Source organism: Rhineura floridana, chromosome 5 (assembly GCF_030035675.1).
Source record: "Rhineura floridana isolate rRhiFlo1 chromosome 5, rRhiFlo1.hap2, whole genome shotgun sequence".
Taxonomy (NCBI): domain Eukaryota; kingdom Metazoa; phylum Chordata; class Lepidosauria; order Squamata; family Rhineuridae; genus Rhineura; species Rhineura floridana.
Window position 1 is genome coordinate 71523301 of NC_084484.1, and position 21251 is coordinate 71544551.

Consider the following 21251-nt stretch of genomic DNA (forward strand, 5'->3'; position numbering starts at 1 on the left):
AATGATCCTTCAACAGTGGGGTTTTTATCCTGACAGTGTGACAGCAACTTTAATGGTTCACAGGTGGAGGCCAATGGTACGGGAATTATGTCCTCGATAGGGCAGTTTCTTTCATCTGTGTAAACTGGGAGCTTCCACAGACCAGGGGGTGAATACTTACACAAGCAACATGTTTCAGTTTTTCAGACCAATGTCACCTTACAATATTTGAGTTTCAGTGTTTCAAAATAAAATATCATACAGAACGAAATTACGATGTACCATTTGTAATCCAGTAATATGAAAGCGTTGGTCATGGGTCTTGAGTATTTTTGCAAGACACTGTATATTAAAAAGCAAACAACTGTATTTTATTTGGATGAAATGCTTGAAATCAATAAGCTTAATTTTTTGCTGTGCATGCACTATTATCATGCAAAGATAGCTACTATTAAATAATAAGTGTTAAATAGATCACAGATGTGTCTCATGGACACAACCATGCTGTGCCAGTGTTGGGTAGGATTTTGAAGATTTCTGATCCTAAATATGTGAACTGATAATATAGCACAGTAAGTAATCTGCATCAATGTAGCAACATGCTGCACTTGTCAGAGTGAAATATCTGTTCTGTATTGCTGTTTGCAAACTCCAAATCCATGTATAAATGGCTATGCTACTGTTTGTGCTGACATACTTATTTTAAAATATCCAACGCACTATATGCTTATAAACAATAGAAATCTCACTAAGGGAGCAATCCTAACGATGGAAAGCCAGCATAATTTACACTGGCTTAAATTAAGCTGGCGTAAAGTATGTCAGATCCAAATCCTGTTCAGGAGCAAGGCTACTGCCAACTGAGCCACCCCAAATCTAGCAGAAAGCAAGCCTTTAAAGTAGAGTTTGACTTACACCACCCTTTTTGCCACTGTAAATACCACCAAGTTGCTAGATCAGGTGACAGAGCTGAATGGAGTTGGGATCCAGTGTAAATCTCCCACCACCTGGCCTTGCCCCTTTTTCGGGATTTATGCCAACCTCAGCTGAGCTGGGATGAGGGACTTTTGCTGGCATATCTCCGGCTGAACTGGAGATCCGCCAGATCCTAACTGTCTTATCCTGGCAGATCTTGGGTTTGGATTGCTCCCTAAAATGGCAATCTTATGCTCACTTATTTGGATGGAAATCTCCCACTGAATAAAATGGCATAAAGTTAAACCTATGTGGGATTGATCAGCACAAATATGCTTGCTGTTTTTCTCTGCTTATTAAAATTAAAACTGGAGGGATCTCTGAAATCTCACAGCCGGTCTAGAAGTATAGTGCAACTTCTGTTAGTCATGTGAAGATAAAGTATATTTACTGAAAAACCTGTGATTATGAAAGGCAAAACTTTGATGCAGTGTTTGCTTCTTATATTCATAAATAAGTATTTGTTATTATCTACCGTATATATTCTCCTTAATATATTGCAGAATATTGCACAAATTAAATATGATTAACTGCTAAAAAATCACCTGTCCTTTAATGTTGTTCTTTTTTCTCAAGAATCGAAAGAGTTATGGATAACAACACAACAGTAAAAATGGTTCCTATCAAGATTGTACATTCTGAGAGCCATGCAGAGAAGGAAAGTAGGCAGAATCTTGTGCACACCATAGAGCCTCCTGCTTTACCAAGTGGCTTGGAGAAAGACCAGATTAAGACGCTCAGCACCTCTGAACAGTCCTACTCTCGTTTCTGTGCTTACACGAGGCACGGGGTAGAGCCGGAACCTGAGAACAAAAGCCAGGTTCCTTATTTGCAACCTCCTGAAGCACTTGGAGCCAACCAAAAGGACAGTGATGTTTCTGCCCATGGGGTTAGCTATGTGAGGGCCAAAGAAAAGACCATAGAAGACTGGAAGTCAGAAGAGCTAGCCAGAGAGATTGTGGGCAAGGATAAGTCACTAGCAGATATCTTGGACCCAAGAGCAAAAATAAAAACTACAATGGACCTAATGGTGGGGATCTTTCCGAAAGATGAGCATCTCTTGGAAGAAGCTCAACAGCGCAGAAAGCTTCTTGTAAAAAATCCTTCACCAAAAACGGCAGAGGACAAGTGAGTAGATAATTTCTCACCCCAAAGCCATTGGTGTTTTCTTTATTATTTGATTTATATCCCACCCTTCCTCCCAGCAGGAGTTTTCCTTTTCTTTGCCCAATGTGTGCATTATCTGTTTATTTTCAACTTTTTTTCTATTTAGAAGGAGAGAGTTCTATAATAAAAGTACAAACCAAGATGTGTGCTTGGTTTGTCCAACATACTGTTTTCACCAGCCAGATGTCTCCAGTAAGCTCATAACCAGGGCATGAATTTTTGCAGTCTACCCCTGTCATTTGTCACCAGCATTTTGCTGTTCAGGATAAAGTGCTCCAGGACACAGAGGTTTTGTTAAGTTATTATGGCTATTAGGTGTTGACAGCTGCTTCCTGTATGCACACGTTACTTAACACATTTTATGTGGCTATGGATGCTTACTAATTTTCTTAGTTATTAATGATATATAATCTTTCTGTCAGAGAACTTGGTGTCAGGTGTGGCTGAGGTTACCTCAAGAATGGCAGCCTAACCAGAAAACCACAGTTGGTTTGCCTTGTTAAGACGGGTAATCAATATGGCACCCTCCAGAAATTGTTGGACCATCTCCCATCATCCCTAATCATTGGTCATGTCAGCTGGGGATGATAGGAGTTATAGTCCAACAACATCTGGAAGTCCCCATGTTGGCTATCCCTGACTTAGGGCAACCCCAAGGTGAACTAACTTAGGCTGCAACCATGTGCACACATACACTTACATAGGACAAACTCCCTTTGGACTTACTTGTAGAGGATTGCATATCTAACAGTGGCTTTGAGCTAGCAGAAAACACTTCTGCTCATGCAAGTCAAGGCAGCCAATTTTTTGCCAGTTCCCCCATCTCGTGCACCATTTCACATACTGTTCCAGAAGGTCCCTCAACCCTCAGGAGACCCCAGGGAACTGGTTGAGGTAGGGAAGATCAACAAAAAAGGGTCTCAGCTTGCACAAGCATTTCTCTTGAGCCACCGTTGGATACAGTCCTAAGTCTAGAAAACCCAATTCCAAGCATTCAGCATTAGTAGCAGTATTTTAATCAAAAACAAGCATTGGTTTAAATTATCTTAACAAGAACAGGGGGTTGGACTCGATGGCCTTGTAGGCCCCTTCCAACTCTACTATTCTATGATTCTATGATTGATTTCTTTATGTTTTTGTAATTAAAACCACCAGCAAAATGAACCAGCATGTTTGTGAGCAGTTTCATAGAAGCAGTCAGGGCAGATTAATGCAACTAATGTTGTGGGCTGGGGGTTGTTTATGTGTGCTTAAATTGTCAGCTGAACATGGGGGGATGATGTCACTATCGGTGCCAATTGTGTTTGTCAAGAACTGCTCAGCAATACAACATTGCTTTATCATATGAAAAACACAGGAATTAATGCATCTTTCAATACCTGCCTATCAATTAAATTTATATCCTGCTTTATAATCCCAGTAGCATCTCACAAGGTTTTAGAGGAAAGTTTTTTGATATTTTTAATCATTTTTTAAAAAATTCCAGTATTTATTGTGGATCATTCTTTGTGCCCAAATAAATGCTCAGCAGCATTTTAATTATGCAAATACTATCAGATTCACTTTGAAATATTTGTAGTTTTGAGGACATAGAGGAGAATCATACTTGGAACTTGAAGCACCTTTCTAAAATGGGGGATGGGATGGGAAATCAAAATCCCTTTGTCTTTGCCCAAACATTTTCTGCTTAAAAATGCCCCCTAGTGCTTTGATCCCCATATGCACTGGCTAGGAAAAGCAAACTGAAGTTTAATTACCAAGCAAGCAGTGGCTAAATCCTTGCTGCTTTTTGCCAGAAGAGATGGGAGATCTTTTATCACCTTTCTGCTCACCTTATGGTGTGTCTGCTTGGGTCCAGTCCATCCAAAGGGGTGAAGCCAAATAGTGTGACTGTCTATGACACAGGTGCAAATAGTTGTAGATTCTGCTAAATTTCCTCAAGTCTTTCCTTAGACTGGTGTGATTCTTGGTAGGCTGCCTGGTGCTATTGTAAACATTTACCTTTGAGGGAATCGGCCACCTTGATCAAATAGGCAGCAACTTTGTTGCAAAGTCTATCGATCTTACGATAAAACCTTGTATATGCTTACTTGGGAGCAGGGCCAAGTGGATTCAGTGAGACTTACCTTGAAGTAATCATGCATAGAATCCAACTGTAAATTAGCCAGTGTTGCAATTCTGCTTAGTGTGAAATTATAGCCAGCATTTTCTGTTTTTATTATATATTTCCCAGCATTTGTGTGGGCTACAGCTAGTGGTTAATGAAGAAAGTGCTTAATCATGAGTCCCAGTTTGGGCAGCATGATAAGCCAAATCTTGGTGTGGTGCAGCACGGCAGGAACTGAGGAGGAGAACAGCAGCTCCGAGCTCTTCTCTGACAGCCTGACCATTTGTGTGCTCTTGCGAAGTCAGTTTGGGCTTAGTGTGTCTTGTGAACCAGCTCATAGCGTCTATCTATTCTAAAAATGACAATGAAGTAGCTTTTCTAGAAGGCTGCATTCAGTAACAGGACCTCTTAAGGCTTAAAATTTAAGCATTAGAACTGTGACAATGAAACACGAACAGCTGTGTTTTTCACTAAAAGTTATGCTTATGGGATTATATAGTCAAGGCTAATGAAAGCCCCAAAGAGGTTTAAACGTTACCTTCCTATCAGTGGCCATATAATCAAGGACACACCATGGAGTTCTAAATACTGAGGAGAGAACATCAATTAAGGGGCAAAATGGAAATCAGCACTTCCAGGGAATCATTTTGGCAAATTCTTTTAACCACCTGTCTTTTCAGCTGGGTTTTGAGAATGCCCAAACAGTATCATTATTTTATACAAGACATTAGACCCTGCAATATCCCCATGGTTAAGAATCTTTCTCTAAACCCTACAATTTACTTGTTGCAAACAGCATTTCAAAACGATAGGTGTCCTTTCTTCAGTGTGCAGAATGTCAGGAAGTGAATTAAAAGTGGATGTTGTTCTTTTTTTTACCTTTGCTTAGGAAAGAGGAGCAGCCTCTGCCTTTGACTATCCCCCTGACAACCAATTCTACTTACTATAGCACATCTGCACCCAAGGCAGAATTGCTGAATAAAATGAAGGACATGCAGCAGCAGCAGCAGCAGCAACAGCAAAACGAGGATTCTGAGGATGAGCTAGACCACGATTTGTCTGAGAAGAAGGTAAGATGGCATTTCTTTTTTTAAAAAAATCTTCTTTTGGGATCCATGCTGCTGGAGCTGTTGGTGGGTCTGCACCGCAACCAGTGCAGCCGGAAGTAAACATGGCCAGACTGGAATTGGTGTAACACCATGGGCACTGACACATTGCCATCTTAGCACACACAAGGCAGAAGATGAAAACTTCTCTCAGACCGAACAAGGAGGCAAAGTAATAGCAGGACAGCCAGCTAGAGAGTACAGTGGAATGACCTAGGCATGGAAATGACCAGGCAGATTCCAATTATCTACGTTCAGCCTGGATTTTGAAATCTAGCCTTTGTCTACTGAACTTATTTATGATGAAATGAGCACTGGGGGTGGAGATGATGGTGAAGGGAAATTTCTGCATAAGATAAAGAGGATGTTATCACAGGATAGCCACTTGTATGAACAAGTCACTTCACAATGTTTCTGCCACATGCTGAATGCCTTGGTCACTGTGCTTCATTGTGAACTCAGCTTGTCCAAAATAAAACCCAGCTGCTGTTTACATGATCACTTCTCCTGGCATGTGAAAGAAGCGAGTCAAGGACTCCTGATGTTACCAACTCCCTTCTGTGTTTAGGGAAGGAACATAGCTCAGTGTAGAGCCACATTCCTTGTATTCAGAAGGACCCAGGCTCAGTTCCTGGTGTCTCTGGTTTAAAAGATCATAAGAGGGGGAAACAACTTCTGTCCCCAATTCCAAAAACCCAGAAGGTCTGTGCCGTCAGGCCAGGATGGGCTAGATGGACCAGTAAGAGCCTGACTTGGTATAAGGCTGCTTCCTTTGTTGTTGTAAGATATATTTGTGTAAATGAAATCTTACTTAGATTTAAAAAAAGTTAAGCTTTGGCAACCAGAAATCTGTGTCTCTTCCAGTTTGGATTGTTAAAGCCTCTTCCCCTTTCCAATAAAGAGGAACCTGGACATGTACTGCAATTTGCCTCTATTTGCAACATTTTTCTTAACAAAGGCAAAGTGACCAGTGGAGTGACCATGTACCTGCAGCCCCAGGGGAGCCATTTTCCATGAAGCAATCCTTCCTGGCTGGGATATGCATCTCTCCACACATACGGTTGTATCATTTACATGCAGTCCCCACTGGCATTGGATTGCCTCTTGGAAAAACAGCTCCCAGCTCCAGGTGATGGCAGGTATGTCTCAAGGGCACCAGAGTAAGATTGAAAATTGTATCATTTCAAAAATTCAATGTTGGCAGTGAAACCAAGAAAACCAGTTAGTATGGTGGACCTGACAAATAAGTAGATTGCTTTTTACCAAGTGACAATGCAAATTACACAAGAATAGCTGAAATGTGTGTGAAACCCTGGACGTAGAAACTAAATTACATTCTTACTAGTCAGAGCTGGAGGCAATGGGATTGCTACATGCAACCCTCTACTTTGGCAAATCTCTTCAAAGGAAAGTGTATAGAAGACATTGCAAGACTATTGTTATTTCTTGTGCTCTCTCTTTACCCCTTCCTCCCCGCTCCCCCATATATTCACAATATCTACTACTACTGAATATTAGGTTTTGCCTGTCTTGCTAGAAGTTTGTGATCAGCAAACTGCACAAATCAGGCACTGCTGTTTTGTTTTCTTATATACTTTGGTCATTAACTTGAAATTGCCAGCATTCACTGAAGCACACAGTAAGTGGATATTAAGAGGCAAGACCTTCCTAATTAACACATGGAAACAATATTTACATTTAATTTTGCATTTTCCAGCAGATTAAGGCATCTATTGAGCTGCATTAATTACGTATTGAGCAAGTGCATACAATATAGCTCAACTATATTGATGAAGGTGTATCAGACTCTAAAAGAGCAGGGCTATTACCTGACGGCACTTTGTCCCATTTATCCCACTACAAACTTTATTTACATTTCGCTTTAAAAAAAATCAGATCCTCCAAGTTGATTAGCCAATAGGCGTACACCAATTCTACCTTAATCTTTTAAATACTGAAATAACTCATAATCTAGACTAACCTGAGTACAATAAATCCAAAGAGAGACCTGCATTTATAAGCAATCTGTTTGAATTTATTTCTTAGAAAGTTCACTGGCAAAAAGCTTTGTTAAGTTCAGGGTGACTCATATACATCAAATCACTCATTAAGACATTCTGAGTTTTGTTTTCATTTCTTTTAGCTTTGCTGCAGTAGACAGGTAAGCTCATCTTCTGGTATCTGTCGCTATATTTGCAAGGGATATTAACAGTTGTAGTGTCCCTCATCCAAACGTCTCACTTCCCAGCCTTTTCCATTCCTCAGTTGACAGTTGTCTCTTTCTCTTTACCCTTCCTTAATTATGAATAAGAGAGCAATGATACATTTCTGTGCTCCCATCCCTTTTCTATCTAAATAGAGTATTTAGAGTACTTTGGGGAGAAATGGGGATGGAAAAGGTTCAGTTATCCAGTAACTGCATCAGTTGTGCCAAATAAATTGAGCTTATTCCCCTCTCTCTTTTTTTCTTAGCAAGAACTGATAGATAGCATAAGTCGAAAGCTGCAAGTGCTGCAGGAAGCTCGAGAGGCACTCTTGGAAGATATTCAAGCCAACAATATGCTTGGAGATGAAGTGGAGGCCATTGTAAAAGAGGTCTGCAAACCCAATGAGTTTGACAAGTTCCGGATGTTTATTGGGGATCTAGACAAAGTAGTCAACCTCCTGCTATCACTCTCTGGTCGTCTTGCCCGTGTAGAAAATGCACTAAACAACTTGGATGAAAATGCCTCTCCTGAAGAGCGGGTAAGGCAAAGTGTTGTGTTGCTCTTGCATTTGAGGAGCCCGTGTCTGATGTTGTTCTCTTGATGGCAAGCAGATTTCCTCAATGATATGGTTGACCATCACTTTTTAGAAACTACATAGACAATGAGAGAATTAGGCTAAGATGGAAAAGAAAAGAAAAAAATACAGTGTGGCAGAGAAGGGCTAGTGATTCCAAGATTTTGAATGGCACACACAATTTGAGACATAGGAGTGCTCCCAAGAATCATACCATGTTTCAAAATGTCCCATCAGCATAGTGAATATGATGAAATTCTAGAAACTGGTCTGCAATTTCCCTGTCTGCCTGAGATTCACTTAGATTTTACTAGCATTGTTCCTTTCTAAGAAGGACATTAAAATTTTCATAAAGTGACCCAAGCAACTAAAATAAAAACTAAATGCCTATATTTCTATATAGCTGCTAAAACCTGTTCCATTCTGCCCCCTCTTGCCATTCCATTGTCTCTGTTGTGATGCAGTAATTAGCCCTTTTCAATTCTTCCCTATTTTCCCCCTTGTATTATTTTCTATTGACAGCCTCCCCATATTCTTTCTCCATATTAGGGCTCAAGTTGAATATAATTTATTTAATTGGCCTTCATAAACCCTTCAGTACTTTATAAACCCTTTTTGTTTTTTTCATGACATTTGCACAATTGAATGTGTGTGCTCAAGAGAGAATTTAAAAAGCAGTGTTTCTCTAGGTTTGGGGTTGGGTTGGGTTTGTTTGTTTTTAAATTGTCATTGGGCCTAAGCCATCCAAGCATCAATGGAAAAGACACATACAAGTTGAAATCTAAAAGTATCTCCATAATCTTGCAAATTTCATATTGAAAAGAAACCTTTCTATTTGTATGAATGGTTTTATATCTTATTACATATTTTTCTAAGGATGTTGTCAAGCTATAGTTTGCAGTGCCTTCTGCCTACAGATTCTCCTCTCCCCCCCCCTCACATCGGCTGATGCAGATATAGGACACTTCTGCTTGGTCCAGTATGTGAGAGAGGTCCCTGCAGGGAACCCATCGCTAACCAGGATTGCCCCCCTGCCCCACATTGGCTGATATGAACAGATGGCAATCCTTCTTGGTTTGGGCATGCAAGAGAGGTCCCTGCAGGTGTCTCACAGACAGCCAAACTGAGTGCTAAGCAGGATTGCACTCTCCCCACCCCCCGCATCAGTTGATGTGAAAATAGGTTGATCATGTTTGGTCCAGTGCACAAGAGAGATCCCTGCAGGGAACCCAGTGCTAAGCAGGATTGCTCTCCTACCCTACATTGGCTAATGTGAACACATGGCAATCTTGCTTGGTTCGGGCACACAAGAGAATCTCTCTTGCACACCCAAACCCAATGGTAACCTGGGAGGCTTGGCCAGGTCTAAAAGAAGGGGGAGAGGGTTTGGCGAGACCTGGAGGGCAGTGGGGCTTTGGTGAAGGAGTGGAGGTAGGTGGGGTTGGCATTCCTTTGCACTTCTGACATCAGGGTAACAAAGTGGGGAACATCACAAAATATTGAAAGTATCAGTGCAGGGCAGACTTTACAACCTTTCCTGTGCTCTCACCTTCAACCTCTGATGTTGGTATTTTGACTGGTGGGCAGCGCAATTTTGCTGTCAGTCATGTGACATCACCTTTTTGTCATGTGATTGGCATGTAGGTTGCCCCACCCACCTATCAAAGCTGGCCCACAGGGTAGGATCCAAAAAGGTCCTCCAGCTCGTGTCTAATGGGTTAGTGGGGGGGACTGGGGAGTTGGGGGGGCAGCGTTATAGGCGTGCTCCTGAAAAATGGACTGCCTTCAAGTCGATCCTGACTTATGGCTACCCTATGAATAGAGTTTTCATTGTAAGTGGTATTCAGAGGGGTTTTACTATTGCCTCCCTCTGAGGCTAGTCCTTCCCAGCTGGCTAGGGCCTGCTCAGCTTGCCACAGCTGTACAAGCCAGTCCCTTCCTTGTCTGCAACTGCCAGCTGGAGGGCAACTGGGCTCCTTGGGACTCTGCAGCTTGCCCACGGCTGCACAGGTGGCAGGGCACGTAACCCCTGAGCCACTCACTGTGGGGGTGATCTTTAGCTGGCCCTTTATACCCAGGAGACACGAGCGGGGATTTGAACTCACAGACTCTGGACTCCCAGCCAGGCTCTCCTTCCCACTGTGCTATACCAGCTGTTATGGCAGAGCTCCTAGTATTATTATTATAACTGTATAGCAGTGCTATCAGACTGACTTATCTGACATGATGGAATGGTGTTCTCTTTCCTGTCAAGCGGATCCTGGTAGAGAAGCAAAAACTGCTCACACAACAGCATGAAGATGCAAAGGAACTAAAGGAGAACCTAGACCGAAGGGAACGCATTGTGTATGACATTTTGGCCAACTACCTGAGTGATGAAAGCCTTGCAGATTATGAGCACTTTGTCAAAATGAAGTCAGCCCTCATCATTGAGCAACGAGAATTGGAGGACAAAATCAAACTTGGGGAGGAGCAACTCAAATGTCTGACTGATAGCCTTCAGCCTGACAGGCCCAAATGACACCCAAGGACATGGAAACTAGGATGACTTGGTTTAGAAGTATAGAACTTCTCTGATCACTAGTAGGAGCTGCTCAAAAGAAACAACTAGAAGTCATAATAGCAATAATGTTGGGGGGGGGAGTTGTTTCTATGTGGGGTTATTTGCATTTCTAGAAACACTTCAAAGCCTCTTTGGTTTTCCCTTATCATACAGCCTTAGGAACCTCTTCAGACATTAGATTCTGTGCTTCAGATTCAGTATATTCAGGAATCTGCTGTGCTTGTACATGAGTGCAGTTCTTTTTAAAAAATAAATTATGTATGTATGGCTTCTATTCTTTTCAGATCCATATAGACTGCAGTGGACACCCCCAAAAAAGTAAAAAAGATTTTAGGGATTATTTGGGGGGGTTATGGATGTGGGGATATAGCCATATCAAATAGACGGAACACAGAATACAATGCTATTTAGCATTGTATTCAGATTGGTGAGATATAGTGGCATTTTCAAATTTGCACATTTAAGCTGCAGTCTTATGCACACTTACCTGGGAGTAAGCCCCATCAAACACAGTGGGACTTACTTCTGAGTAAATGCACAAGATTGCACTGGCAGGTGCTATTTTGAAGAAGTGTTGCATAAGCTCTGCCTTTCAAATCATATATGTCAAAACTGTTTGGACAAGTAGACATTGTAACAGCCTATAATAAAACTATTTCCAAACACACCAGGGAATTGTGTGTTTGTTTGGCTGTATAGGTTTTAATGTCTTAGAGGGGTGGGTCTTACTAAACTATATTTCATTTGAAGATCAGGTTGGAGATTTTTAGCCAGCTTTATTCAGTTCGTGTCAGTAATGGGGATGAGGTAGGTGGCACGAGGGGAATATTTCATTCAGCTCAGTATGAATGAAGTAACTAAGGGTCTGACTCTAATAAGCGCAGGTCTGTAAATACAAGGCAGAACTGCTCTACATTGTGTGTGGTGCCATTTGCTAGGGATTCAGTGAATCACACTTCGAATTAGAAGATCATTCTGTATATCTGTAATTTGCACAAAGGTAATTGTTTTTATTTGTCATGTCCTTAGTGCCTAGGTCTGCTGTTGCTCCAGTTTTTTCATGCCTCAATAAGAAGCATAATTTTTGTTTTACTAAAGTACATTGGAAAAAATTCAGAGTTAAGTGTGTGTGTGTGTTTGCCCATTTTCACATTGACAAATATCCCCGTAACAGTGGGACTTTGTTTTCAGTTCAGCAACACAAACAGTGATGTATTAACACTGTCATCAGAAAAATTATACTGTTTCTAAAAAGCCCTATTAAACTGTTTTTTACATAACAGGAGGGATGTGATAACAAATGCTGGTGTACCAATCTGCACAATAAGTGTTCCCTTGTATTAATGTACATATCTGGCAGATAAAGGGAAATCTGATGCTTTGTGTATAGGCTCTTTTTAAGTTATACTGAGACAGTTATTTACTCAGCACTTAAATCTTGCTCTGGCCATAGTGCCCTCTCTCACAAGTGCAACTAATGTGAACATTACAAGAAAGAAAGAATTAACCTTCCATTAGATTTTAGTGTAGAAGAAACATTTTCCTTCTGTGGTTCTCATCATTCAGGTACGTACAGTAAAAAACCAATATAAACAGTTGACTGTACAAGGCCTTTGCATAATCACTTCTGTGTGATCAAGTATTTCATACACAAATCCTACACAGGGCTTCTCCCCTAGTTATCAGTGCTAATTCACTCACCCTAGGCTAACTCTTCCCCTGTCCTAGATCAATATCATTCCTTTAAAACTCTGTTGTGCTGATGGGTCCCAAGGGGTTTTTTTGTACCATTCACACGACATCTGACAAATTCTCATCACCAGATGCTGCTACAGCTAACCAATATTAGAGAAATTGATCAATTTTCTCTTGGAATCTTCTTCCTGGTCCTTAAATAAAGCCAAGCTAAGATAAATGATTATTTGTACTTCAGTCAGATGTAAGCTTTTACATGTCACTCCATATAAAAATAACTATTGATTCTGATTGTGCATGTGAACTCCAAATATAATGTCAGTATGTGTGTATACAGTACTTTGAGTTAAATCATATAATTCTTATGAAGATAGCAATGTGGAAATTGATGTGTAATTATATATTATCCTTTTCATAATGTGATATTTAATCCCCACCTACAACTTGCCCACGCTGCCCTGCTTTCTTTTCGACTTGAAAGGACAAAACAAAGGCAGGCTCTTTGAAAGGGACCAGGAGTGGGATAGTCCCTACTGATGTGCATATTTCTATAAATAGCTCTGTTGTTGCTTTGAGAGAGAGAGAGAAAGAATCTGGTGCTAACGTCTTGCCTCTGGCACCCATGAGTGAAGGATTACTTTTTCTACCTTATGGGTCACTGCAGTTTTCAGAGTTTTTCGTATAGTGAAGAAAAAAGTCTTTCTAATTTCTCCAGTTGTCCCTTTTGAGTTTTCAACCCCGAATAAAAGCATATAGAGATTTCTTACTTGTTGCTTAAGTACAACATCTTGCTTCACCAAGGGAAATAAACTGAATATTGTGTTTCAGCGTAATGAGTGATTTGTTAATTTTAATCCATTGCATATATTAATACCCATATCATGTTCATCAATGCATAACCTACTTTTTTCATAAAGAATGTGTATGCTGATTTGCTGATCGTTATCGTAATAACTTTTTCCACTTCAGAACCATTTAAATTTAGAACCCTTACCAAATTCAGCTTCCACACTAAAGAGCGATGTGATACAAAGCCAATTGTGTTAAGGCTCTTTTTTTTCCAGTGTGGAACCTGGTGTTAGAATTATTCACTACTCTTGACAATCAAGTTGGGGTGAATTCCATTGAAAATGGTAGAGTAACCCTTTCTGGCTTGTAGAGAGAGTACTCGCCTGCAGATTACAGTGAAGAGAGAGAGCAACAACAGTTTTAGAGTCTGGGAAGAGGTTAAAAAAATTAAAACAACTGATTCTGAACTGTGCATAAAAACTCCTTTTGAATGAGTACTGAGAGAAGCATTTCATTTGTAAAGGTTTCTGAAAGGTAAACAAAACACTCAACAGAAAATGGCCCCCTGGATGCCAAAAGCCAGCATATATTTTGAGAGTTTTGCTTCAAGCATAGTAGTGACGCAGCATAAAAAGAGAAAATGGTTGGGGCAGGGGAGAGAGAATAAAGAAATTATTCCCAAAGCCTGTTGAAAATCTGTTGAAAAGAAATTTGTTTCTGCAGGGCTTTATAGATCCTTTTTTCCATTTGTTTACTAACACAGATGTTGATGTCTTTATCAGATTTCTGCACAGCTCCAATGGCCACACAATATACTTCTTCATATATTGACCCAAAATTCTGGCACTGGCTTAGTTGTATGTAGCACAAGTACAACCTACTGGACCTGTGTCTGAATGCCAGGGCAATGTAGAATCATGATTGGTAACATTGAACTGGTGTGCTACATGATATATTATGGGCAGGGGCCAGGCTATGTGGGTTGTTCGTTCATATGATGTATAGTAATACCCCAGTTAATGAAGCAGAGGCGTTCCTGCACAATACTTCTTTAACAGAAGCTTTGGTACCAGAGGTAGGAATAACATAGAAAGAATAGGGATAGGTTCCTACAGCACAAAAACAGAGAGCAGTTCAACATATTTCAGCAAACTTTTTATTCAAAACTAATAATACACATGTCAGAAATAAGGTAAGCCTTGCATACAGACCAATTGAAGTCTTTGTATGCTTGAGCAGGCAGGCAAGAGGCAGCCACCGCCACCCTGTGATTGGTCTCTCTCTGCCATCCTCCCCAAACTGGAGCAGACGCATCTACAGTAAACGGTGCTTCTAGGGCACCTGAAACACTTTACTGCAGAGGCGTCTACGCCACCAGGCAAGGAGCACCATTCCAGCCGCACATGAAAGATCTGCCTGCAGCAGCCACAATCTAGTAGACAAGAAGCCGCCACATTCTGCCTATGTCAGAGTGCACACACACCCATACACACGTCCCCTGCACCCAAAAAAGACTTTGTTAAAAGGAGCTTCTTTCCTGGAGGATTTGTTAACTGAGGTATTACTTGTAAGTGCAGGATTTAGTGATAAATACAGAATTCGGCATCCTGAGATCCATTTTAAAGGGGGGGGATCTAATTTTTACCATGAAAACAGACACTTCACCATGTGTGGGCTGAAGCGACAGACTTACTACCATGGACATACCTGTCAGCAAGATGAAAGAGTATTGCAAAATAATGAGCACAGAGCCCGGAAAAGAATGTGTGCAGACCAGTTTCTGTTCTCATAGATTTATGTATCGGATCAGATACCTACCACTTCCTTGTTACTCTCCCAACAGAAATATGATGAGGGAGCTAATCATGAACATTTGGCAGAAAATCAATGGAAACTTTTTAACAATTTGATTTTGTAAAATTGACACAAATCCATAGTTATGTGCAAATTAAAATGTGCAATATGTTAGCATCAGTTTACAGTTAAACTGCTGAATTTCAAAACCTGTGAGGCAAAACTACATCTCAGGGCTGATTCACACATTACAGCATATAAGAGTAATATTGCTTTAAAATTCTAAAACAGCAAGGATGATTTATAGTCCATTATATAAAATACATACAGAAAATGGCTACTTGTCCATGTGCATCTCAGGTGTACATGTGCTGGGGTGCCACAACCAACTGTGGCTTGCTACGTATACTTGATGGAATAAATACATTCAACAAGGCTAGAGCCTCTCTGCAAAACACCTTCCTGTTAAATGTCATAGGCCTTTAGCTAGTATAAAATAGCTGCTAAAAGTCTCTCTCTTCATCACACCCATAAGAGAGAATGCCAAGAACCAATTTTGGCAAGAGAAAGCAATGTGTCCATGATGTGGCTTTGAGAGGATGTTAAGGAGCGGAGGAGAAAGAGTGCTATCTGTTTCTGATTTGTCTTCCTCACCAGGAGTTGGCTTCAGGATGATGGAATGAATGGAATCCATGTTACTGGGCAGGGTGGTGATACCTTCAAAGCACATAGTTGGAAATCCTGTCAGGTAGCCCTGCCCAACACTGCTTGTGTGCACACCAGACATATCCCTCTGGCCATGCATTTAGTGGCTTAGTGAATGTCATCAATGCATGCTTGTGGAATTTCTCTATATGGGGGGAAATCCTGTGTCTATCAGAATTCCTCCTTGCATGGATGTCAGTAAGTGTGTTTCTTCACTCAGCCACAAAAGGTGCAGCTGGTGAACAGCAGGGCCAATGGGTGCATCAGTCAGCCAAAACTTTCATTTGTGCTTACAATACATTAGGGGGGTTGTCTGATTTCCCCCCCCCAAATTGGTTGAGCAGGGTGATGTGGTGGGGAGGAAGCCTTGGCTTATCTCCTGCAACCTTGGAAGTACCTTGGAAGAGCCAGTACTCCTGAGGAAAAAGGAATCAAAGGAGGCTTCCTCATGTCTAAATGTATGTCAGTCCCAGCATGCCTGGAAAGAGGTGCAAAACCAGGTGAGCTGGAGTAGAGATAGATGCACACTGCAACTGCAAGTAGTAAAATTAAATGAGGCTGGGTTTTTTTTAGTTAACAATGCCGAACTTTGTGTAATGCTACTGAGATAGAAGGGATTTCTCATTGTCTTCTTACAGTTTGGTATTTCCTATGTTTATATACAAACTCAAACTCTCATCCAAAGCATTATTTATAACCTTTTTCTTTTTCTTTACAGTGCACTGGTCAGGCCTCTAGATGGCTCACATGACCACAATGAAAGTGTTACATTTGCTAAAGACCATGGTTGCCAGTTTATTTCCAACTTCAATTCAGGGAGCTCACGCTGGTGTTCAAAGACCTAAGCGACTTACTCCCCAAATATCTGAAAGACTGCCTCATTCCCCAAATATCTGAAAGACTGCCTCTTTCCGTATCAACCTTCCCAGGTGTTAGGATTGGTAGGGGAGATATTTCAGAGGTTTGTGTAAACTGGGAGAGGTAAGTAATGCATGCTTTTTGTTGAAGATGTGTGGTTTAAATTGTATTACTTGTGTTGTTGTAATCCACACAGGGACCTTAGGGTGAATGGTGGGTAATAAATTCAAATAATGGTAATAATCTTCCTGGTCATAACTTTTCATCTCTAGTTTGCTGCATTTCTTTTCAGTACTGTTGGCTGACTCTTCAGTACTACTTATGATTGGAACTAGCTGAATGATGTGATCAACAGCACCATGATCTCTTCAGATACTGCCCAGGTGGGCATTTGGAAAGTCTGCTTTATCAGGCTTGTAAGGAATCGATCTTTCAGTACTGCAGCACCTATGCTATGGAAATCCCTGCCCATTGACATAAGGCAGGTACCTTCCATGAACTGTTTTCAGCTGCTCCTAACAACCTTTTTTAGACAACCCTATCCTAAAGTTGACATGCATTTCAATATGTAATTTCAATAGTCTATTTTAAAATATTGGTTTTATTTATATTTTGAAATGTTTTAGGTCTGCTTATTTTTAAATTCTGACTTTTTATTTATAATATTAATGTATATTTTATATTTTATCTGCATAAGAGTTCTTTACAATTAAGCCATATAGAAATTCTGTTAAGTAAAATAAAATAAACCATTATTTCCATGTGTTGCTGGCTGTAAGGAGCAGTTCTGCCAAAAGGTTGCTAACTTTCCTTTGTTCCAAGGGATTTTTTTTTGCTACTGAAGCCCTCCTTGTGGTTTTCATGATGGTGGGTGCAATGGGTATAGCTTTTACTGCATGTACTCTGAGGTAAATTTCTAGAGTTTCTTTACATAGCACAAATCATCTGGGTTTGTTTTACCTGGGGGGGGGTCTTGAAAATAGTTACAGGAGTTTCTGTCTTAGTCCTTGTCAGCTGGAATTTTTACTCTAGTGCACAACTAGAACGTCACTTGCCCTCCATCTTTCAACATGCCATCAGGTGCAGAAGGAGGGAGAGTTGGTGCTGCTCTTCCTGCTGGGATTTTATCTGCCATATGCGCCTACTGAGGATGAGCAGAACTTTTTCCCATTTCCTATCAGGCAGATACAAAGAGTAAAGACAGGAACTTAGCTAATGGACCCATCATGACACAAAAACAGGCCATTTTAGCAACTTGGGACCAAACTAAAAGTGATATTAGCTATTTCTTTGCATTTAATATGCACATAAATAACATCGCTGGAGATATCCTCCGTGGCGCAGAGTGGTAAGCGGCAGTAACGCAGCCAAAGTTCTGCTCACGGCCGTAGTTCGATTCCAACAGAAGGAGGAAGTCGAATCTCCGGTAAAAGGGGTCGAGGTCCACTCAGCCTTCCATCCAGATGTGGTCGGTAAAATGAGTATCCGGCATACGCTGGGGGGGGGTAAAGAAAGACCGGGGAAGGAACTGGCAATCCCACCCCATATATACGGTCTGCCTAGTAAACATCTCAAGATGTCACCCTAAGAGTCGGAAACGACTTCACTACAAGTGCAGGGACACCTTTACCTTTAACATCGCTGGAGTGGGGGGGCTTGATAATTATTGGGATTGTAGGAGGTAGGAAAAGGGAGACTTCTCTCAATGCAAATGGTCACTCAAAGAAGTGGTTTTTATTAGGCAGACACTCTTTTACCCACTTGTGGCAATCCAGATAATTGTCAGCCACCTCATAGTGGCTACAATTTACATTTTTAAAAAATTATCCACATTAAGTGCAAAGGGGCATTTAATGTCATATCTGGTTTGGCCCTTAACCTTTCAAGGTTTCTGTGAAACAGCTAAACATTAACTTGAATGAAAGGATCAGCATAGCATTTTTGAATAGCTGTCTTATTAATGGCCATGCTACTGAGATGAATGGCTGGATCATTGTGTTGCTTTGTTTATTGCCTTCTCTCAAATATTAACCTTGGCATATATTCTAAATTATTAAAAATGTAAACAAAATGATGGAACTTTGATTTAATTCCTCATCTACAAAGTAGCTTTGGATTTTTTAAAAGCCAGTTCCAAAAGCGACTTAAGCTAAAATAGCTGGATTTAAGCCCATGGCCTCTCCTAACATTGAGCACATTGCCATGGAAAGATGGCAGATCCATTTTAGTGGAAACTACCTGAAGTCTCCCTTATTCAGACCACAGAAATGAATGGGACTAAAGCATGGTCCAGCATGCAAATATTCTGTGTTTAGCGTCTTAGGAAATGGGCTGTATGCTTTGGAACACCTTGAGTCCATAGCAGTGCAAGAGCGATGGCCCTGTGGCCCAGCTATGCTCTTGCTACAGGGAAAAGGGCTTCTCCCTGATGGTAATGACCAAACTAGGGCTCGACCCACGTTTGTGCTTTTTTCCGGAGACTGCTGCTTCTTGCTTGCTCCCAAGGCACCCAACGCATACCCAAACACAGAGCAATGCCATCACTTCTGCCTACTTATTCTGTGGGGGTTTTCAGACTATTTTTATGACATTTTTATTTACTGCATTGTTCTTTTGCTATGAAGTTCCATGTGAACCTGCTCTGCACTTTTATTACTATTATCGGTGGAAGTGGCTGTGATCCTACAGAACCGGTTTGCTAGAACCCTTTCCCCCTCTTACTTTCCTCACCACATCTTGAACCTTTAACCTGGGTAGGAATGAATCTGTGGGAACTTTAATCTTATCATAATTTATCTGTTTTTTGGACACTACTTTTCAGTGTGTGCGCCTGGGGGTGCAGCCTCTTCTCCCCATCAACATGTGAGTTAATTGAGAGGGCAAGCCCTCCCTTAACTTGCAAAGGGAGAAAGAAGAAGCTGTTCTCCCAAGGGTCCTTGTGTGGGTGGGTGTCTCTACCCTCTAGCTATTTTTGGAGAGCCAGCCTTTTCCTTCTCCCTGTGCAAGTTAATGCAGGCATACAGATAACCCTCTTCTCCCAAAAAAGGGTTCTAGGAATGTTGTGCCAGATTGCAAGAGTGTGTTTTCCCCACCTTCTTCTGCAGCACTGACCATTGTGAAATACAGATTAATGTTAGAAATATAGAATGCTCTACTCTTGAGCTACGGCCCTTTCCCCATGTTAAACAATGGGAAGGAGGGAAGCATCTGCACAGTAGTACTGATTAAAGTTGATGTATTTCAAATTGATTGTACAACCATAGCACTCTTGAAAAAGTAAGCAACTGCCCAGTGAAAATTACTAAATGTTGATATTAAAAAATCTTGCAGAGTTTATTCCTTTGGACTGTTTGGAGTATTTATCTTCCAAGATTTTGTATCCAGTCTCTCCCCAAGCTTAAATCTAAAAACAGTTCCTAAAAATATACCATAAATGATGAAAGCAGCTTTTTGCTCTGTCAAGAATTCACTGAACAATACAGGGTCCCTCTCCAACAAAATGTTTATTGCTCAGGACCTAACCACATTAGCTTCCCTTGTGAACAAAAGGGCTGTCAGTATTCTAACTGCACTCAGAACCCTACAGAGCAGTTGCTATGGTGCCCAGCTCAGACTAACTTAAGGTCTTGTCTCAAGTCAAGAACACACATGAAAGACTCTGGGTAAAGCCCTAGAGTCTGCATGAGGAACCAATTTCATGTAAGTATATATATAGTGTTAGGCACTCCTCCTTTTCCTGTCAACAGTAAGGAGTCCACAGGCAGCGCTACAGGGTTTAGTTTCCTTTGGATGTGAAATCAGTGGATATGGCCAATGGTCAGATAAGATGGGAAGCTGGAGTCCAACAACATCTGGGGAGCCACATGTTCTCCAACCTTGGCTTAGATTCTTGCAGGCCGCAAGGCTATTTCCACAATAGAACTTTCTGCACTTAGCATTTGTGTGTGTGTATTATGTGCCTTCAAGTTGATTATGACTTATGGTGACCCTATGAATAAGTGACCTCCAATAGCATCTGTTATGAACCATGCTGTTCAGATCTTGTAAGTTCAGGTCTGTGGCTTCTTTTATGGAGTCAACCCATCTCTTGTTTGGTCTTCCTCTTTTTCTACTCCCTCCTGTATTTTCTAGTGAATCATGTCTTCTCATGATGTGTCCAAAGTATGATATCCTCAGTTTCATTATTTTAGCTTCTAGTGATAGTTCTGGTTTAGTTTGATCTAACACCCAATTATTTGTCTTTTTCCCAGTCCATGGTACCCACAAGGCTCTCCTCCACCACATTTCAAATGAGTTGATTTTTCTCTTATCCACTTTTTTCACTGTCAACTTTCACATCCATACATAGAGACTGGGAATACCATGATCTGAATGATCCTGACTCTGGTATTCAGTGATACATCTTTGCATTAGAGGACCATTTCTAGTTCTCTCACAGCTTCCCTCCCCAGTCCTAGCCTTCTTCTAATTTCTTGACCATTGTCTCCATTTTGGTTAATGACTGTGGCAAGGTATTGATAATCTTTGACAAGTTCAATGTCCTCATTGTCATCTTTAAAGTTACATAAGTCGTCTGTTATTACTTTCAGGGCCAGCACCAGGCATGACTGGGCCCTTGGGCACCAGCCTGCCCCAGGCCATGTCGGCCACCCGCACATCCCACCTACCTTTTCTCACATTGTGTGACATGAAAGACATGCACACATAGCACACATATCTGCCATCAAGCAAG

At 41.0% G+C, this 21251-nt stretch overlaps 1 protein-coding gene across 1 annotated transcript in view; it reads left to right on the top strand.

Annotated features, from left to right (window-relative positions):
- The window catches only part of SHROOM2 (shroom family member 2), a 168866-nt gene extending 155666 nt beyond the window's left edge, over nt 1–13200 (top strand). The window contains exons 7-10 of the mRNA XM_061627086.1: nt 1531–2082; nt 5118–5298; nt 7807–8079; nt 10370–13200. Coding sequence (XP_061483070.1) covers nt 1531–2082; nt 5118–5298; nt 7807–8079; nt 10370–10636 — 1273 coding nt within the window. The 3' untranslated portion in view covers nt 10637–13200. The remainder of the gene's footprint in view (nt 1–1530; nt 2083–5117; nt 5299–7806; nt 8080–10369) is intronic.
- The last annotated feature ends 8051 nt before the right edge of the window (nt 13201–21251 follow it).